The sequence below is a fragment of the Clarias gariepinus genome, chromosome 9, assembly GCF_024256425.1.
Source record: "Clarias gariepinus isolate MV-2021 ecotype Netherlands chromosome 9, CGAR_prim_01v2, whole genome shotgun sequence".
NCBI classification, from domain to species: domain Eukaryota; kingdom Metazoa; phylum Chordata; class Actinopteri; order Siluriformes; family Clariidae; genus Clarias; species Clarias gariepinus.
The window spans coordinates 37,380,001-37,400,095 of NC_071108.1; the positions used below are offsets into that span (position 1 = coordinate 37,380,001).

Here is a 20,095-nt window from a genome sequence, read left to right on the forward strand (position 1 = left end):
GTGTGTGTGTGTGTGTGTGAGATAGTTATCTTTATAAATAAATGTTTAGTTTGTAAACCCGGACAGTGAAAGACTCTCCAACCCTGTTTATATTTACTCAGAAGAGGACTGTGGGATTGTTAGTGTCTGAGAGGAAGAGCGTCTCTCACGCGGTCACGTTCACGTTCGCGCGGAATAATGAAGTCCGTTCTAATCAAGTGGGTCACAGTAACCTCGCATTAAACAAACTTTATTCAATTAGATTCTAATCCTTTTTAATGGATGCTGAATGAAAACAGAGGAATAAACACACCCAGTGAGAACACCTGCACGTGTGTGTGTGTGTGTGTGATGTATTTTATAAACATTGTAGCTTGACATGTTGTGTTTTTATTATAAAGGTAACTGTTACTATGCCGATGTTTTGTACACTGTCCGAGGGGTGCCATTATTTTTGCAGATTATTTCCTGCTGGTTGTACTGAGGAATGGAAGGTGGAGTTTAGAGTGGGGCTGTAGCTATCGAATATTCTAATATTATATATTCTAAAATCCAGTATTCTACCAAAGATTTAATCGATTAATCGGATAAAATGTACTTTTGCTTAATAAATCATCAATGTATAATATATAAGAGAAACAAAGATTAATTGGTTTTCTTTTTAGAAAAATCTACTCTTATTTTTTAAACGCATACAGCATTTTATCAACAATAAACATCGTCGTTCTTCACAATACAGGGAACAGATTAAAGGTGACTGAGATGAGTTAAGTGCATTACAGTCAAATACATTCTTATTTTAAAGCCTTTTCTCAGATGCAAAAACTATAAAAAAGATATTGATGACTTTAAGTATCAAAAAAACTAAGACACACTGTTATGCGCTAAAATGCCCCCCCCCCCCACACACACACACATAATCTCTATTAAATATTATATTCGAACATAAATTTATAGGTTTATGATGCACCAAACGAATTTAATTATAAAATAAGAAATTTTAAAAAGACATGTTGTATAGGAAAAAAATATATAAATTATATATATTTTGTTTTATATACAACATGTATATTTTTATATTACTTATTTTATAATAAAAATCGTTTGGTGTAATCTTTTATTTATTTAGTGTAAACATTTTTGTATTAGATGACAAACACCTGCAACATAAATGTGGCACAAATAAAACATTATATGAGAATTTGCATTACGTGTCTTAATTTTTGTTTATTCATTTGTGTGGGGGGGCAGGGGGGGGCAATCCATGGCAGAGGGGCATTTTAGCACATAACACACACGTTAAAATAAATAATTATACAAAGCCCTACGTTGTGGAAGGTTTTTTATCGCTCCTGTCCATTTTGCAGCCGTAACAGAACGCTCCATTAAATCAATACACACTAACTGTTCGCGTCTCCTTCCGCTTTGTGGGTGACGTCAGCGCTGCTTCTTCGTCTGTGTTTACTGGCGGTTTGCATCCGGAAGCGCGGCGTGTCAAAGCAAACAAATAATTGCGCAAAAACATAACGCAAGCTTTTAACGTTAATTAAAAGAAGCTTTTATTTCAGTAATGGGATTAGGAATCGTTTCAGTCCTAGTTTAGCTCTAATGTTTTAAAGTTTAAAGGATTATTTTTGCACCTATAAAAGCCTGATCGGTTCTCGTCGTCCTGGCGGGTTCTGTGTGGAACCGTCCCTGAACGTTCTCCACACCTGAAAACCTCAAACGCTCTAAAAGTGCAGGACTACACCCTTTATAACACACGTTTATATTTCTGTACACTACACAGTACACACACCTATATATAAACACAAAGGAAAGCATAAGTTTGTGCCCCCATGAGTTCTAATACAACAACATGTAATGCTTTAATTAAAAAAGGAATTACGATTTACAATTAAACATTAAAATGTCCTAAAAAACTTTTTCTTTTTTTTTTGTAAATGTGGGCGTGTCCTGGATCCATGTCAAACAGACAAGAATGCATTTTCTGCACAGGTCCTCTAATTTTATGTAAAGGATGCACAAACTTTTGCACTGGGCTAAACTTATAGTGTGTATACAGTGCGTGTATAGTGTGTATAAAGTGTAAAGAGGATGCATGTATAGAATGTTAATGGTGTGTATAGTATTTGTATAGTGTGTATAGTGTGTGTGTGTGTGTGTGTGAATGGTGTGTATAGTATTTGTAGAGTGTGTGTAGTATGTATATTGCATATATAGAGTGTTTAGTGTATATAGTGTGTACCGTGTATATAGTGTGTGTATAGTGTATGTGTAGAGTGTGTATAGAGTGTGATAGTGTGTATGTGTGTGTGAATAGTGTGTATAGTGTGTATACAGGGTGAGAGTTTGCATAGAATGTGTATAGAGTATATACAACATATAGTGTGTATAGAGTGTGTGTGTGTGTGTGTGTGTGTGTATAGTATTTGTATAGTGTATATATGGGTGTGTATAGTGTACATAGAGTGTATATAGAGTTTGTATAGAGTGTGTATAGTGTACATAGAGTGTGTATAAAGTGTGTATAGTGTACATAGAGTGTATATAGAGTGTGTATAGAGTGTGTATAGTGTACATAGAGTGTGTATAGAGTGTGTATAGTGTGTATAGAGTGTACATAGATTATGTATAGAGTGTACAGAGTGTGTATAGAGTGTGTATAGAGTTTGTTTAGTGTGTATAGAGTGTGTATAGTGTGTACAGAGTGTGTATAGAGTGTGTTTAGTGTGTATAGAGTGTGTATAGAGTGTGTATAGTGTGTATAGAGTGTACATAGTGTGTGCATAGTGTGTACAGAGTGTGTATAGTGTGTATAGAGTGTGTATAGTGTGTACAGAGTGTGTATAGTGTACATAGAGTGTGTATAGTGTGTATAGAGTGTGTATAGTGTACATAGATTATGTATAGAGTGTACAGAGTGTGTATAGTGTGTATAGAGTGTGTATAGTGTGTACAGAGTGTGTATAGAGTGTGTTTAGTGTGTATAGAGTGTGTATAGTGTACATAGAGTGTTTATAGTGTGTATAGAGTGTGTATAGTGTGTATAGAGTGTGTATAGTGTGTACAGAGTGTGTATAGTGTACATAGAGTGTGTATAGTGTGTATAGAGTGTGTATAGTGTACATAGAGTGTGTATAGTGTGTATAGAGTGTGTATAGTGTGTATAGAGTGTGTATAGTGTATATAGATTGTGTATAGAGTGTGTATAGTGTACATAGAGTGTATATAGAGTGTGTATAGAGTGTGTATAGTGTACATAGAGTGTGTATAGAGTGTATATAGAGTGTGTATAGTGTGTATAGAGTGTACATAGTGTGTGCATAGTGTGTACAGAGTGTGTATAGTGTGTATAGAGTGTGTATAGTGTGTACAGAGTGTGTATAGTGTGTACAGAGTGTGTATAGTGTACATAGAGTGTGTATAGAGTGTGTATAGTGTACATAGAGTGTGTATAGTGTGTATAGAGTGTGTATAGTGTACATAGAGTGTGTATAGTGTGTATAGAGTGTGTATAGTGTACATAGAGTGTGTATAGTGTGTATAGTGTACATAGAGTGTGTATAGTGTGTATAGTGTACATAGAGTGTGTATAGTGTGTATAGAGTGTGTATAGTGTGTATAGAGTGTGTATAGTGTGTATATAGTGTGTAAAGTGTACATAGAGTGTGTATAGTGTGTATAGAGTGTGTATAGTGTGTACAAAGTGTGTATAGAGTGTGTTTAGTGTGTATAGAGTGTGTATAGTGTACATAGAGTGTGTATAGTGTACATAGAGTGTGTATAGTGTACATAGAGTGTGTATAGTGTACATAGAGTGTGTATAGTGTACATAGAGTGTGTATAGTGTGTATAGAGTGTGTATAGTGTGTATAGAGTGTGTATAGTGTGTATAGAGTGTGTATAGTGTGTACAGAGTGTGTATAGAGTGTGTATAGAGTGTGTATAGAGTGTGTATAGAGTGTGTATAGTGTGTATAGAGTGTGTATAGTGTGTATAGAGTGTGTATAGAGTGTGTATAGTGTACATAGAGTGTGTATAGTGTGTATAGAGTGTGTATAGTGTGTATAGAGTGTGTATAGTGTACATAGAGTGTGTATAGTGTGTATAGAGTGTGTATAGTGTGTATAGAGTGTGTATAGTGTACATAGAATGTGTATAGTGTACATAGAGTGTGTATAGTGTACATAGAGTGTGTAAAGTGTGTATGGAGTGTGTATAGTGTACATAGTGTGTGCACAGTGTGTAAAAAGTGTGTATAGAATGTGTACAGAGTGTGTATAGTGTGTATAGTGTGTATAGAGTTTGTATAAGTGTGTATAGAGTTTGTATAGTGTACATAGAGTGTGTATAGTGTGTATAGAGTGTGTGTAGTGTGTATAGAGTGTGTATAGTGTGTATAGTGTACATAGAGTGTGTATAGAGTGTGTATAGTGTGTATAGAGTGTGTAGAGTGTGTATAGAGTGTGTATAGTGTGTACAGAGTGTGTATAGAGTGTATAGAGTGTGTATAGAGTGTGTATAGTGTACATAGAGTGTGTATAGAGTGTGTATAGAGTGTGTATAGAGTGTGTATAGTGTGTATAAAGTGTGTATAGTGTACATAGAGTGTGTATAGAGTCTGTATAGAGTGTGTATAGAGTGTGTATAGTGTGTATAGAGTGTGTATAGTGTACATAGAGTGTGTATAGAGCGTGTATAATGTACATAGAGTGTGTATAGTGTGTATAGAGTGTGTATAGTGTACATAGAGTGTGTATAGTGTGTATAGAGCGTGTATAGTGTACATAGAGTGTGTATAGTGTACATAGAGTGTGTATAGTGTACATAGAGTGTGTATAGTGTGTATAGAGTGTGTATAGAGTGTGTATAGAGTGTTTATAGTGTACATAGAGTGTGTATAGTGTACATAGAGTGTGTATAGTGTGTGTATAGAGTGTGTATAGTGTACATAGAGTGTGTACAGAGTGTAAATAGTGTGTACAGAGTGTGTATAGTGTACATAAAGTGTGTACAGAGTGTAAATAGTGTGTACAGAGTGTAAATAGTGTGTACAGAGTGTGTATAGTGTACATGGAGTGTGTATAGTGTACATAGTGTGTATAGTGTGTACAGAGTGTATAGTGTACATAGAGTGTGTATAGAGTGTGTATAGAGTTTGTATAGAGTGTGTATAGAGTGTGTATAGTGTACATAGAGTGTGTATAGTGTGAATAGTGTGTACAGAGTGTGTATAGTGTACATAGAGTGTGTATAGTGTGTACAGAGTGTGTATAGTGTACACAGAGTGTGTATAGAGTGTGTATAGAGTGTGTAAAGTGTGTATAGAGTGTGTATAGTGTGTACAGAGTGTGTATAGAGTGTGTATAGAGTGTGTATAGAGTGTGTATAGAGTGTGTATAGTGTGTACAGAGTGTGTATAGTGTACACAGAGTGTGTATAGAGTGTGTAGAGTGTGTATAGAGTGTGTATAGTGTACACAGAGTGTGTATAGAGTGTGTATAGAGTGTGTATAGAGTGTGTAGAGTGTGTATAGAGTGTGTATAGTGCGTACAGAGGGTTTATAGTGTGTATAGAGTGTTTGTGTGTGTGTGTGTGTGTGTGTGTGTATTGAAGTGTGTGAGTGAGCCGCGCGGCGTGTCGTCTAACCTGCGGCTCGTGTGTCGACATGCTGATCGCCTCGCTGCAGAACCACTGCTACTGTTTATAATCCAGAGCTCATACACATACACACACACACACACACACAACTCTGCACCGCAACAAAAGTTTTCACCCCCCAGGTGATCCTGAACACACACACACACAGAGTTCTCCCACTCATCTTCTCCCGCATCCTCATATACGTGTGTGTGTGTGTGTGTGTGTGTGTTAGTGATTTGTTTTGTTGTTCTGAGATGCTGCAGCTGAAAATCTAACAATAAAATCACTTCAGAAGATCCACAGTTATGTATTTATGCAAAATGAGACGTGTGTGTGTGTGTGTGTGTGTGTGTGTGTGTGTGTGTGTGGAGCGGTGATAAACCCACACAGCTGCTCTCGAGGGATTCAACATTAAAGTGTTTATCTCACTGTGACAGTGTGTTAGAGAGACACACACTCACACACACATACATGTAATTTAATTACAGTTACCAACATCAATAACATTACGTTACTCGCGTTACAAATGTGGTGTTTAAAAATTAATAAAAGTGTTATTAAAAAATCCCGTTTTGCGCGGCAGCATCAGTTAATGAGCATGCACTTTGATCAATCCTCAGAGAGTTGTGTAGTTTTCGCTTTGATGTTGTAACGGGTTTACTGTGTGCGCGGGCGGCACCACAGACCCACGGACACACGGACACGAGGCCAGAGGTCTTACGGGAGAAGTGGGGTTAAAGGGGGAGGAAGGGGAAAGGGGGAGGAGAAGCGTGAGGTTCGTTAATATTAATTAGCGCCCGCCCACCCCTTCGCACATAACGACAGATGTTTTTAAAGTCACCTGACAGTAACATAATCAGTAATCTGATCACTTTTGACATGTTATAATCAGTAATGTAATCAAATTACAACTTTAAAGTAGTAATCAGTCTATTACTATTTGAAGTAGATTAGTTTTTACATACACACACACTGTAACCTCCTCACACACACACACACACACACACAAACACACACACACACTCTGCAGAACCTGGCTTTGATCCTCTCTCTCTGTAACTCGTCCCTCTGGACCGTTTAGCTACAGGAGTGTGTAATTAAACTCTAATTAAATATTAATTATATTGACTCTGAGTCAGCGTGTCCCAGAGTCTAAGACTGAGACAGTTTATATGCAGCCTCACTCCACACTCCCTAATCCCTAATCCCTACACTGCAGGCCGCGGGTCGTCCTGGACTCTGATTGGCTGATGGCCGCGTGCTGATTATTATCTAATAAAGATGGCGTCTGTAATCTTCTGTTAATTTTTGCTTAATAAAATTGAACATTTTATCTAACTGATCATTACAAAACATGTTTTTTTTATAATTTTTTCTCCCCAATTTATTACAACCACTCAGTGTGGAGGGCCGAACCACATGACACCTTTTCAAAGTGCTCGCTCACACACTGTTGGGGGCGGAGTAACACACTCGGAGGACAGCACTATCCGCTCCTTTCGCGTACCCCTCCCCCCTCCCCCCTGAGAGGTATCGGCCAATCAGCTCTCTCTAGACCTCCGGCTGCGAGAGAGGAATACGGCTCTGGGAACTGAACTCGCAACCTCCAGGTGATAGTGCAGGCACTTTACCACTGCGCCACTCGGAGGCTTTACTAAACGTGAAACTTTCAAAAAAAAAAATTCTTATGTTAATAAGTTGATTTCAGTAGTATTTAACAACTAGTGTGGAATTTACATTTATATAAGTGCATTTATTAATTAAAAAGTATTTGCATGATTCCTAATTTCATTATTCAATTTCAAGGGAAGAAAAACAATTCTGCAAAAAAGAGCAACGACTCTTTCACGTCACTGTGGAGGAATTTTGGCCCGCTCCTCTTTGCAGAATTGTTTCTATTCAGCCACATTGGATTCCCCTGTTGAAGGTCACGCCACAGCACCTCAGTCAGATTTAGGGCTAGACTTTGACGAGGCCACTCCAAACCCTTAACTGTGTTTTGTTTGGACTGCTGGTGTGTTTGGGATCGCTGTCCCTCTGTATAAACCGAGTGTGCTTGAGCTTGAGGTCACGAACTGATGTCCAGACATTGTCCCTCAGAATTTTCTGGTAGAGTGCAGAGTTGTGGCCCAGACCATCACGCTACCACCACCATGTGTGACTGCTGATATGATGATCTTTTTATAAAACGCTGTGTTAGTTTTATGCCAGATGTAACGGGACACATCAATCATTTTGATCTCATCAATCCTGTGAAAACCCATTCACGATGGTTTTTGGAAAAATGACATCTTTCTCTTTTGTTCAGAGACGTGTTCTTTATGGGCAGCAGTGTCTTCCGCCTTGGAACCGGGCACCATCCCCCCCCCCCCCCCCAGTCTCTTTCTGATTGTTGAACCATGAAGACTGTTCTGAGGCGAGTGAGGCCTGCAGGTCTTTAGATGTTCTCCTGGGTTCTTCTATGAGTCCCTGGGTGAGGTGTCGTTGTGCTCTTGGAGTAATGTTGGTCGGCCGGACGCTCCTGGGAAGGTTCACTACGGTTCCAGGTTTTCTCCATGTGTGTATGATGTCTCTCACCGAGTCCTAAAGCCTTGGACACAACTCTGTAAGACTTTACACACTGAAACATGTCAATCACTCTGTTTCTCATCTGTTCCTGAATTACATGATGTGAGATCTTTCAGTGTGTGTTACTTTGTCAGAAAGCTTCTATTCCAGTGTTTTATTGATTCACCAGGTCTGGCAGTGATCAGGTCTGGGTGGTGAAAGTGTCATTTCACTCAGCTTTCAAAGGAATTACAGTTTATTTATGATTTATCAAAGGGGCAAAAACTGACTCCTGTATTTACTCCAGCTGTGTGTGTGTGTGTGTGTGTCTGTGTGTGTGTGTCTGTGTGTGTGTGTGATATTAACGTTCGACTGAAGTCCTGGAACATTTCTGAGTGACAAATAAACACCTGGAAAGATCAAACACTTCACACGACACTTTAGACTGTGTTTATATAAGAATAGCTTTACATCTTTAATGTGAGTAAATAATTAAACGTTATGGATTATTGTATCAGTCACACCGTCAGTGTGTTGTTCTGGGTTTTACATCCAGGTTACAGGTTACTGGTTTACCAGGTACATCCATGGTTTACCACCATGACCACGATGATGATGATGATGATGATGATGATTCCCTAAACTTCAACTTATTTATTGTGGTGTTTAATAGTTATGTACATCACACACACACACACACACACACACACACTGTCACAAAGTAACCTGTGTACTAACAACCATGCAGGTACACACACTGAAGGTGTGTGTGTTGGTTGAAAGTGTGTGAGTGTGAGTGTGTGTGTGTGAGTGTGTAAGAGTGTGTGAGAGTGTGTAAGGGTGTGTGAGAGTGTGTGAGTGTGTGTGTGGATGTGTACGTGTAAGGTGTGTGAGTGAGAGAGTGTGTGTGTGTGTAAGATGTGTGTGTGTGTGTGTGTGTGGTTGTGTGTGTGTGAATAAGTGTGTTTGTTGGTGTGTGTGTGTGTAAGGGTGTGTGTGTCTGAGTGTGTGTGTGAATAAGTGTGTTTGTTGGTGTGTGTGTGTGTGTAAGGGTGTGTGTGTGTGTAAGATGTGTGTGTGTGTGTGTGTGTGTGGTTGTGTGTGTGTGAATAAGTGTGTTTGTTGGTGTGTGTGTGTGTAAGGGTGTGTTTGTAAGGGTGTGTGTGTGTGTAAGATGTGTGTGTGTGTGTGTGTGTGTAAGTGTTTGTTGGTGTGTGTGTGGATGTGTACGTGTAAGGTGTGGGTGTGAGAGAGTGTGTGTATGTGTAAGATGTGTGTGTGTGTGTGTGTGTGTGTGTGTGAATAAGTGTGTTTGTTGGTGTGTGTGTGTGTGTGTAAGGGTGTGTGTGTCTGAGTGTGTGTGTGAATAAGTGTGTTTGTTGGTGTGTGTGTGTGTGTGTAAGGGTGTGTGTGTCTGAGTGTGTGTGTGAATAAGTGTGTTTGTTGGTGTGTGTGTGTGTGTGTGTGTGTGTGTGTGTGTGTGAATAAGTGTGTTTGTTGGTGTGTGTGTGTGTGTGTGTGTGTGTGTGTGTGTGTGAATAAGTGTGTTTGTTGGTGTGTGTGTGTGTGTGTGTAAGGGTGTGTGTGTCTGAGTGTGTGTGTAAATAAGTGTGTTTGTTGGTGTGTGTGTGTGTGTGTGTGTGTGTGTGTGTGTGTAAGATGTGTGTGTGTGTGTGTGTGTGTGTGTGTGTCTGTGTGTGTGAATAAGTGTGTTTGGTGGTGTGTGTGTGTGTGTGTGTAGGGTGTGTATGTTGTGTGTGTGTGTAAGATGTGTGTGTGTGTGTGTGTGTGTACAGAACTCCTCCTCATGAGACTGTACTGAACTTTAACATGGCTGAGACAGAGGGGGCGAATACATACTGCACAACACCGAGACACACACACACACACACACACACACTGCGCGTTAACACACACACACACACACACACACACACACTGGAGTAAGACTGTAATGTGCTTTAACACACAGGACACACAGTAACTCGCTCTGACACAACTTTGTACCGAGTGTAACACACTCACACACACACACTCACACACACACACACGGGATATAGTCAGGAGATCAGGACTCACCTCGCGCTCAGTGTGTGTGTGTGTGTGTTCCTCCAGAGCTCCGATCTCCTCCGCGCGCTTCAGACACTCACACACACTCCGGACTCCGACGACATGCTGTGTGTGTGTGTGTGTGTGTGTGAGTGGAAAACCGCACAGTGATTTTGGACTTTGGGATTCAAATAACGTCTGAGAGCAGCGCCCCCTGGCGACACACACACACACACACACATTAACACACACTCATAAACACACACAAACACGTACATATACATACACACACTCACACACTCACATTAACACACACTCATAAACACACACACACACATACATATACATACATACGTACACACACTCACACACTCACATTAACACACACTCACACATACATTAACACACACATAAATACACACACTCACACACACACATTAACACACACATACATACACACACACTCACACACACACATACACTCATTAACACACACCTACACGCGCACACACACACACACACTCTCTCCCTCTATCTACAGTATATGTACTGAATATACTCATATACGTGTGTGTGTGTGTGTGTTTCCGCATCATTGACAGTTAAATAATTTGTATAAACAGTTAAAATGTTTATTAAATGTATAAAATTTGATCTTTAATGTAATCAGTGATATTATTATTATTATTATTATTATTATTATTATTATTATTGTTATTATGATTATTATTATTATTATTATTATTATTAGAGGTTGAAGCCCACGTCCATGTCTGTGTGTCTCTCTGTACAGCAGAACTCTCTGTCTAACTTATTAATACAAAGAAATCCCATTCTGTAAGGTTGAGTATCTTACGCCTTGTTTACACTAAGTTGTCCTTCTTTGGTGCTCAGACAAATACACTCCCTGTTCGGTAATCGGAGAGTGAATCACAGATGAGAAATGGAAAAAGTAGATCAAAGGATAAAGATGAAGTTTTGTCTTAAAACCACTCCAGCGTGTTAAAATTCACTTATACCACTTCAGCGCTGTTATTTCAGCCAAAGTGAAAATATGAACTAATCCCAGTCAAAATATTCACTTTATCTTTTCTAATTAATATCTATTGGTGCAGGTGTTTGTTTACATTGAGACAGTAGCGCATTAGTAGATTATTTTACAGTAGATTATTAAATCCCACACATAACTGTTCATAACATCACTTTTACTCCACATTTTGTTTTAAGGTTCAGTTTTTATAATGTACCTGTATTTTTTTATTTATTTTTATTGAGTATTTCGGCAGCTTGTAGGTGTATTATTGTCATTCCTGTGTCTTCCTCATACTCTGTGTATACATAATACACTATTGTGTTAATTGGCTCTGTTGAGTGATGTGTATAGCCACGCCCACCTCAAGGAAAATCCTCTCTTCACACACACACACACACACACACACACACACACAACAGTGCAGGTAGTCATGGCTTACTATAAAAAAAGGTACATTATAAAAACTAAACCTTGCACCATAAATCAGTTTTGTGTCGGACTATACGTCACACTTTTTGACAGTGTACTGCTCGTGCGTCAAACTGTGGGCGGGTTTTAAATCGACCGCTGGACAGAATTTACTGATTCTTTTGCAGTTGCTGTGATGCTCTAGACGCTGTGACGTAACCTGGCCGGACAGACAGACAGAGATGTTTCTGAAACTGGTTTCTGGTCCTCCACTGTATGGAACATAGAGATATCACAGAGAGAGAGCGAGAGAGAGAGAGAGAGCGAGTTCTGACCCGATGTACAGACAGAACCCTCCTCATATTTATATAATAATAATAATAATAATAATAATAGGAAGAAGAAGAAACGTCATGGCGATAAAGGCAGCTTATTACAGGTTCTATCTCTGAGCACTGTGATGCTCCTGTACACACACACACACACACACATGATCAGAGTGTGTGTGTGTATCTGCTCTCCATCAGTGAGTCATGAGTGAGTGAGTGCATCATTACCATGTACACTCTAATAAAGGTCATGAGGTCATTTACATCTGAAACTAATCTGAAGTGTGTGTGAGGTGAGTGTGTGTGAGGGCGCCACAGTAAACAGCTCACACTCAGTAAAGTGCAGTTCGTTATGATAACTCAAGCGGAGTTCACTCTGTTCTGTTCATTTCTCCTCCTCAGGGGGGCGCCGTGGTGCAGTGGACGTCCAGGCTTAGTGGTGGAGCTGTTCAAAGGTTGTGAGTTCAAGTCCCTCCAGAGTCGCTTCATGGTTTCTTTTCTATCTTCATACATTTTGATTGTGTAAACGACACCGACCCTTGTTAAGAGCCCTGTACAGATACTATTTAAAATCTATTACCACCGGCCGCTCTACACACTGAGCTCAGGGATTAAGACACACACACACACACACCGACAAGAATACTTTACTAAAAGTTTCAAGTGAAATTTTCATATTAGAACATTTAACTTATTTATCTTGAATGGGGTGAAAAGATCATTTCATGTTTTTATATAAAATGTTTTACTTTATAATGTAACAATATCTTACCAAAATATAAAACTATGACATTTTCTTATAATAAAAAACCTGCTAGCACAGTGGGGTGGTGGTTAGCCTTGCAGCTCCAGTGTCACGGGTTAGATTCCTGCCTGCAGTCTGTGTGTGTGTGTGTGTGTGTGTGTGTGTGGAGTTTGCATGTTCTCCCTGTGCCTGCTGGTGCTCTGCTTTTTTCCCACATTACAAAGACATACGGAGGCGGTTCTCGTGTGTCCTACAGACTGTAACCCCGCCCTCGGCCCTGAGCTCCACGTTTATTCTCATTTTGCTGCTCTTGACCTGCTGACCGTCAGCCAGAACACCAGCAATCAGATTATCCCCAGTTACTGATCCCCCGGGGCCAAGCATAACGCCACTCAAATCAATGTGTGTGTGTGTGTGTGTGTGTGTGTGTTTAAAGGATTTAAAGAGAAAAGGCGTGTTTTTATATAGCAGCAGGTGTGTAAATAAATAACAAATAATCATCCATAAATAATGTGCAGTATATATAAAAAAAAAAACACTGATCAAGTTCACAAACTCTCTAAAGGTCCAGGAAATTTAACACGGCTAATCAACACAAACACCTTACCAGGCTAGCAAGTACTGGCGAGCGCTTGTTAGCATGCTACTTCCTCAGTTAGCGAGTGGATACGACTCTGATCAGAGCCTGAACCACTGTGTAGTAATGTCACTCACGCTGTACCCAGCATTTAGTTAGCATGCAGGCTAATTAGCAGCTAACCCAAGGAAGTGTATAAATCTGGAAGAAGGTAAATAAGTTGTTATACTATTGTAGCCTATATACCAGTATTATATACACATTTAGCTTGTGTTGTGATGTTTGTGTTCAAAATGTTAAGGTCGAATGTTTATCCTTATTATACACACACATACACACACACACACACTGACCCGAAACCAAGTAACTAACATGCAGAACGCTAACCTGATGCTGAGCAGAAGTACGCGTTAATTAGCATTCCAGCTCTCAGCACTGCATAAACAAACACGCTAACAAAATGAAAGCTTTTCTCCTGCAGGTCGTCACACAGTGATACCAAACAGGACGTTTATTTTAATTAAAAGCAAAACAACAGCAGGAAACCACTGCGTCCATGCAGGAAACAGTACTCGCAGGCTGTTAGCATGATACACGCTCATTACCAGCGCTAGTCAGGGGACAAAGCACACACTAATTTATACATATCTTATTTTCAGTGATACATGACAATTTAGTTTGCTGTTTAAAACACTACATAAAGCTAAAATGCTAATCAAAGACATCATTAAAATTTTTATTATGTTCTAACAATTTAGCCAAATCATGTTAACCGCTACATCAGGAATATTTAGTGATACAACAAATCGTCTTAGCCAAGATAATTTACATTTTAAATCCTAGCACATAGGGTGATCTAGCATGCTAACATTGCTAGCCAATATGTCTAAAATGAATTGGCTGACAAACTAGATTTGTTGCTAGCTGCTCCAGGCTAACAGTAGCTAGCTATCATTCATTAAATAAGTTAGCATTACAGAGGAAGCTTGTGGCCTGTACGCCTGAAGAAGGTTACCATCAGGAATGCAAAAATGACCGTGGCATCAGCCTTCTTTCCATGAATGAATGAAGATTCTTCAGTTACGGACAGAACAGCTGAGATGAACAAGGAGGATTTGGACCGCATCATGGCTGTTGTGATCAAGTCTTCACCATTTGTCAGCTGATGGAGGAGTGAATTTGACGTGGGAATCGAACAGTGAACGTCTTCATGATTGTGAATGCGTTTATTACCCCACTTATCCCAACTATCTGCATACTGATGTCTACTTAACCATGCGAGGAGTTCACTGCCCACACCTAAGTTTGACAAAGGTTTCCAGCAACCGATGGGTCAAAGCCCACTGAACATCTTGAAGGCTCCCAAACAGAGAAGGTTCAAGAATTCAAATATGGAAAGTTGCGTACTCCTCCGAAGTCCTCCACAGGATCGGCCAAGCTATTGCAGCACTCACCTCACTCGAGTGGTGTCTTTGGAGGATAGCCAACAAATCCATCAAGACTAAAATAAACCCCTTTCAGACACTGATCTTGCCAATCCTCTTATGGATGAGAAACCTGGACCCTGCTCAAGACAGATTAAAGTCAACTTGAGGTATTTCAGATGCTGTGTTAAATCCTGGGAATTTCTGTGTAGACCATATTCTCAATGATACCATCCAATAACAACGTGAAAACCAGCTCACTGTCAGTTTGAAGTTCAAACCCAGCCATGAAAATTGATTCGACCAATCAATTACTAAAAGCTGCTCTGACAACAGAAACCCACCGCTTGGAAAATCGTATGATCTGCTCCAAAGAAACGTGGATCAATCAAATAGAGGAGCGCTTAAAGAACCTGAAGGCTAGGTCTCCATCAGGGCAGGACTGATGCCATGGATTGTAAGGTACGGTTTATTAAATTAAACTCAGTTCAGTAAGCTCCACTATCAGGCCATCCAGCCTCTTTATCCAGATCCTTCACTAGGTTTTGTCTCGCTTTATCATATATAATGGCATGAAATTTACACTCCACTCCTCTCAGATATCATCTCCCCTCATGGCACTCCTGAGATACCCCTGATCCCGAGCACTCCTGCCCTCTGGACCTGTCTGATCCAGCCTGATGCCCCACCCTGGTTTAAGTTCTCATCTCATGGAGAACTCACTGGTGCTCACTGGAGTTTGACTCTGCAAGTCGTCTGCAAGAAACCAGTCCAGTCATAGCACGCAGTGTCACACTCCAGCTTCTTTTGGTTTGTTTACGTGTTGGTAATTTTATAGTGCATAATTTTTTTGCATTATATACAGTACATAGTTATAAGCATCAATATTCTATTATACTGCAATATACAGTATACAGAGAGATTCCCCCTTTTCCCAGTTTTAATTAATTTGGAATAAACAGGTTTTCTGCACTGCATGTCTGCACACTGAGCCAAAGCACACACTCCTCACACATACACCGTATGCTCTGTTCCACTTCAATTTTCCTGTAATGAATCAGTAGATAATAAATGAGCAGGTGACAGGGTTTCATCATGAAGAAATATATAACTTCCTTTTAAACCTGTTGTTGTTTCCATCTGGTAATCGTTTTGTAAACGTAGCCATTAGTGTAAACTGATTGATATCAAATGTTATTAACGTACTGTTATTGTTTCCACCAAACAAATTATGAATGGTAGTTTATAATGAGAGTTCACAGACATACATAAAAATTATGAGAGCTGTTTCAAGTGAATGAATCTTTAATTAACATGAATAAATGGATGTACTTTACAGTTCACACTTCCTAGACTCTGACTCGTCATGTGCTTCATGTTAATTCACATCAATTTGAATCAGTTTAAATGCTCTGAAGGCACCATGTGCCATATTCAGGAGCACACTTCCACTAGGGGCACTGTGGAGCAAGAATTTCCAAGGCTGGGTGTGTCCACAGCAAACCCATTTAACTTATTAATGAGGAAAGAGAAGTTATGTCTGAATTGTCCTCCACCTCTCTAACATTCTCTCCACCTTTTTTAAGGTACACAGTGCTCATTATTACGGGTGTGTCTTTTATTAAATGCTTTAATAAATAAATGAATGATGTTTACGTGTTCAAGAGACGAACATTTGAATACAGTGATTCCCTTAAAAACTCAGACAACCACAAATCCAGTAGTGTGTGAAGGACAATCAGGCGCTGAGCTGGAAGCTCCACCCCTTACATAAAAAATGATTTTAAAAATATAATTTGCAGTCTCATGAACAGGTTTAGAATGCTGGAACAAATTGTGTGTTGTGTGTGTCCACCTGCTGAGAGGTCCCCAGTTAACTGGTATGAGATTTGTCCTCAATTCGGTGCCCACACACACACACACAGTGAGGACAACTGAATATGTTGTTTATAATAAACATGAATAATATTCTGAGTAAAAAACTCTATAAAAACCCAGCAGGTGTGAGACAGTAAATCACACGTGAACACGTTACATTGTCCCATCTCACACACACGTGAACATGTTACATTGTCCCATCTCACACACACGTGAACACGTTTGTTATTAGAGAAAATGACTGAATAAAACTATACAGATATACAGTCTGGTCGTCTAGACTTTGAGTCCTGAGTGTCTGAGTAACCAGCCGATCCCCTCCATCAGTCCTGAGAGAGAGTCAGCCACAACGTCCTGCACCTGCACACACACACACACACACACACTAATTAATACTCCACTATAAGAGAGTGCATTGAATAATGCTGTGTGTATGTGAGTGAGTAAGTGTGCACGTTAGTGTGAGTGTGTGTGCGTTAGTGTGCAAGTGTGTGTGAGTGTCAGTGAGTGTCAGTGAGTGTCAGTGTGTGTCAGTGTGTGTGTGTAAGTGTCAGTGTGTGTGTGTAAGTGTCAGTGTGTGTGTGTGTAAGTATCAGTGTGTGTGTCTGTGTGTGTATGAGAGTGTCAGTGTGTAAGTGTGTGTGTGTGTGTGAGTGTCAGTGTGTAAGTGTGTGTGTGTGTGTGAGTGTCAGTGTGTGTGTGTGTGTGGTCACCATCCAGGGGTTGGGCAGCAGGCTGAGTTGTAGCTGATGAGCGACAGAAACACACACACTCGTCCTCCGGTTCTCTCCGTCTCTGGACACACAGGAGAGGACGAGGAGGGGACGGGACGGGGGACCGAACACGGGCTGGAGCGCCGCGCTGATCTGAGCAAACTCCTCCTCCCTTACAGCTAACACACACACACACACACACACACACACACACACACACACAAAGCGTCACCCATACACTAATTCAGTGTGTGTATTGTCTGAAGCAGAACTAAAGGTGACATGAAAATGGAGACATAGTGTCAGCGCAGTGCCACGCCCACCTGTGTGTGTCTCCGCGTTAGCCACGTAAATGAAGCCGTTAACAGAGCGGAACACTTCCTGGAACTGGGGAGCCACGCTGAAGCTCCGCCTTCCTCCTCCATCATCATCATCATCATCATCCTGAAAAAAGACCTTACTCTCCACCCTCGACCTCTCCTCCCGCGCCCGGTCTCTCTCTGCCCTGCGCGCGCACACACACACACACACAGAGTTGTACTGCGAGTGGTCATGTGATCATCAGTGTGTTTATTATTATTATTATGAGGACGTGTGTGCACCTCCGTACCTGTAGGTGGAGTACAAAGTGATGATGTTAAACTTGTGTTGGGCGTCGTACAAAAAACTGATCCCTGATCCAATACCTAACACACATACACACACACACACACAGAGCATGAGAATGACCCATAAATCAGGTCCAGTAATCTGTGACTTACAGCTAAACAGTGTAATAGGAGCACTAGTGGGCGGAGCCTGTGTGGAGAAGGCTAACGGCTCTCGCGGCTCACAGGGCAGGTAGGAGGAGCCACGGGTTCCACATACACCGCTCTGGAACCATGACCAACTCTCTCATCAGCTACAGTGTGTGTGTGTGTGTGTGTGTGTGTGTGTGTGTGTGTGTACCGTTGATCTGCCGCTGTGGAATCCCCGCTACTTTCAGGACGCGAGGAGAGTTCATCATGACGTTCATGAGCGAGACGTCGAGCTGCTCGAGTCCAGGGCCGAACATGGAGAACCGGGGTTCTGTGTCCGACACCAGGGAGTGCAGGAAGGAAGAGAGAGCGAAGGGAGGAGTGCAGCACTGCCGAGAGCGACACTCGGGACAACAGCGCAGGTATCTACAGCAGAGACGGGGACATTTAACAACCTCATAGTCGAGACTAACTGTGTGTGTGTGTGTGTGTGTGTGTGTGTTTGTCACTCACTCTGCCATAAAGTCCAGGTGCTCCGTCTCCGTCTCACTGTCAGCCTCACTGTCTCCCCCTGGGGGCTCGGCGAGGTAGTGCAGTCTCGGGGTAGACATGTGATCCACAGAGCTCCAGAGCGCCGCGTCCCGGAGCAGAAAGTACCTCCAGAGCAGCGGGTCGCGCACCATCCAGCTCCAGTAGTGACACGTCGCCCCGAGCCTGCACAGGTCCCGCGGGGTCAGGAAGGTCAGGAGCAGGAGCTGCACGTCCACCTGCGCGCAAACACCACGTCACTACACAACACCACACACACACACACACACACACACACCATAATCGTAACACAGCAGACTCACAGGGAGGTGACGGAGGTGACAGTCCTCCTCTCTGAGCTCCTGCTCTGCTCCTTCACTCCTCCTCCTCCTCCTCCTCCTGGAGTCACTGAACAGACTGATGTTCCTCAGACTCCTCAACACTGCAGCTGGACTCAACATCTCACCTGTCTCACAGTCACACAGGTGTTCACACACGCACACACACACACACACACACACACAGAGCAGAATAACTCTACAGATCTGACCTGGTGTTACCTCTCACAGCTCCAGACTTCACTGGGATCTGATCTTCACTCTCCCGGAAGTGCTGAAACACCTGACTGCGTGGACAGTGACGTCACACTGATACCGGAAGTAAACACAGTCGTCGAGGCTACAGTGATTTTAATTTACTTGTAATAATAATAATAATAATAATAATAATAATAATAACTAATAAACTTTTACACTAATGTTATAATCTTTAATCCACTATGTGCCATATTTAATTTACGTTTCTTTAAAATATATATCTCAACGCCCCAAAACTAAACGTCCCACACAGCGTTAGCATGGCGCTAATGGTGGCTAACTATCATGCTAACTCATTTATTATTCAGTCAATCTTTAAAGTTCTTTATTATTTTATTGTGAATAAACTCGACGTTAGATGTAAAAGCTCGCGCTGCGCTGCGGGCGGAAGAGGCGGGGCTCCCGGATGTGACGCTGAGCGCTGATTGGCTGAGCAGGTCGCGAGCACGCTGGGATCTGTAGTCCTGCAGAGCGGAGGACACGCGCTACGGCTCGCGCAAACTCAAACCGTTTAGTTAATCCAGTGTAATAGACAAAACCACAAGAGAGCAAAAATAACCCAGAAGTCACTACACACCTTCTACTAATCTACTCATCTACTCACATCTCACTAAATATCTGAGATGGAATAAAAAAAAATACATAAAGTCGTGGGGTTTATTAGATTTTTTTTTTTAAACCAGTTGATCTTAAACACATGGTTGACTTAATGAAAGTCTAATACTTCAAGTCCTCCCTCTGTTTTATTATTTGCAAGAATTAACTGTTTTATTTTTTGTAATCTATTTTCCCCGATGAAATTAAAGATGATTAAACTTTACGTAAACTTTTGTTTACTTTGGGTAAACAAGGCGAGACAGACCTTCTGCTTTAGAAAGGAGTTCTCTTCCATAAACAGACAAATCT

At 41.1% G+C, this 20,095-nt stretch overlaps 2 protein-coding genes across 4 annotated transcripts in view; both read right to left on the reverse strand.

Moving 5' to 3' along the window:
- Positions 1-10,342, reverse strand: part of ghra (growth hormone receptor a) — a 39,994-nt gene extending 29,652 nt beyond the window's left edge. Inside the window, exon 1 of the mRNA XM_053504165.1 lies at positions 10,252-10,342. The gene's annotated coding sequence lies outside the window, so the exon portion shown is untranslated. The remainder of the gene's footprint in view (positions 1-10,251) is intronic.
- A 6,309-nt stretch (positions 10,343-16,651) lies between these two features.
- fbxo4 (F-box protein 4) lies at positions 16,652-19,557 on the reverse strand. 3 transcript variants are annotated; one of them, XM_053504220.1, is made up of 8 exons: positions 19,154-19,557; positions 18,917-19,059; positions 18,579-18,832; positions 18,277-18,491; positions 17,939-18,014; positions 17,652-17,833; positions 17,329-17,507; positions 16,652-16,975 (listed from the first exon to the last, which is right to left on the reverse strand). In XM_053504220.1, exons 2-8 carry the CDS (start codon positions 19,052-19,054, stop codon positions 16,892-16,894), a joined length of 1,128 nt encoding a protein of 375 aa, XP_053360195.1. In that variant the 5' UTR covers positions 19,055-19,059; positions 19,154-19,557; the 3' UTR covers positions 16,652-16,891. The 3 variants fall into 3 exon arrangements, with proteins under 3 accessions (XP_053360195.1, XP_053360196.1, XP_053360194.1); XM_053504221.1 differs by having other exon boundaries at positions 18,917-19,063; XM_053504219.1 differs by having other exon boundaries at positions 19,144-19,556.
- Positions 19,558-20,095: the final 538 nt, after the last annotated feature.

What these genes read in the sequence shown, in the direction of transcription:
- fbxo4 (XM_053504220.1), bottom strand. Translation starts at nt 19,054, where the DNA reads ATGTTGAGTCCAGCTGCAGTGTTGAGGAGTCTGAGGAACATCAGTCTG. An exon ending in CACCTGGACTTTATGGCAGA is followed by an intron (nt 18,492 to 18,578) that starts GTGAGTGACAAA and finishes TCTCTGCTGTAG; the next exon opens with ATACCTGCGCTGTTGTCCCG. An exon ending in TAACGCGGAGACACACACAG is followed by an intron (nt 17,508 to 17,651) that starts GTGGGCGTGGCA and finishes TGTGTGTGTTAG; the next exon opens with CTGTAAGGGAGGAGGAGTTT.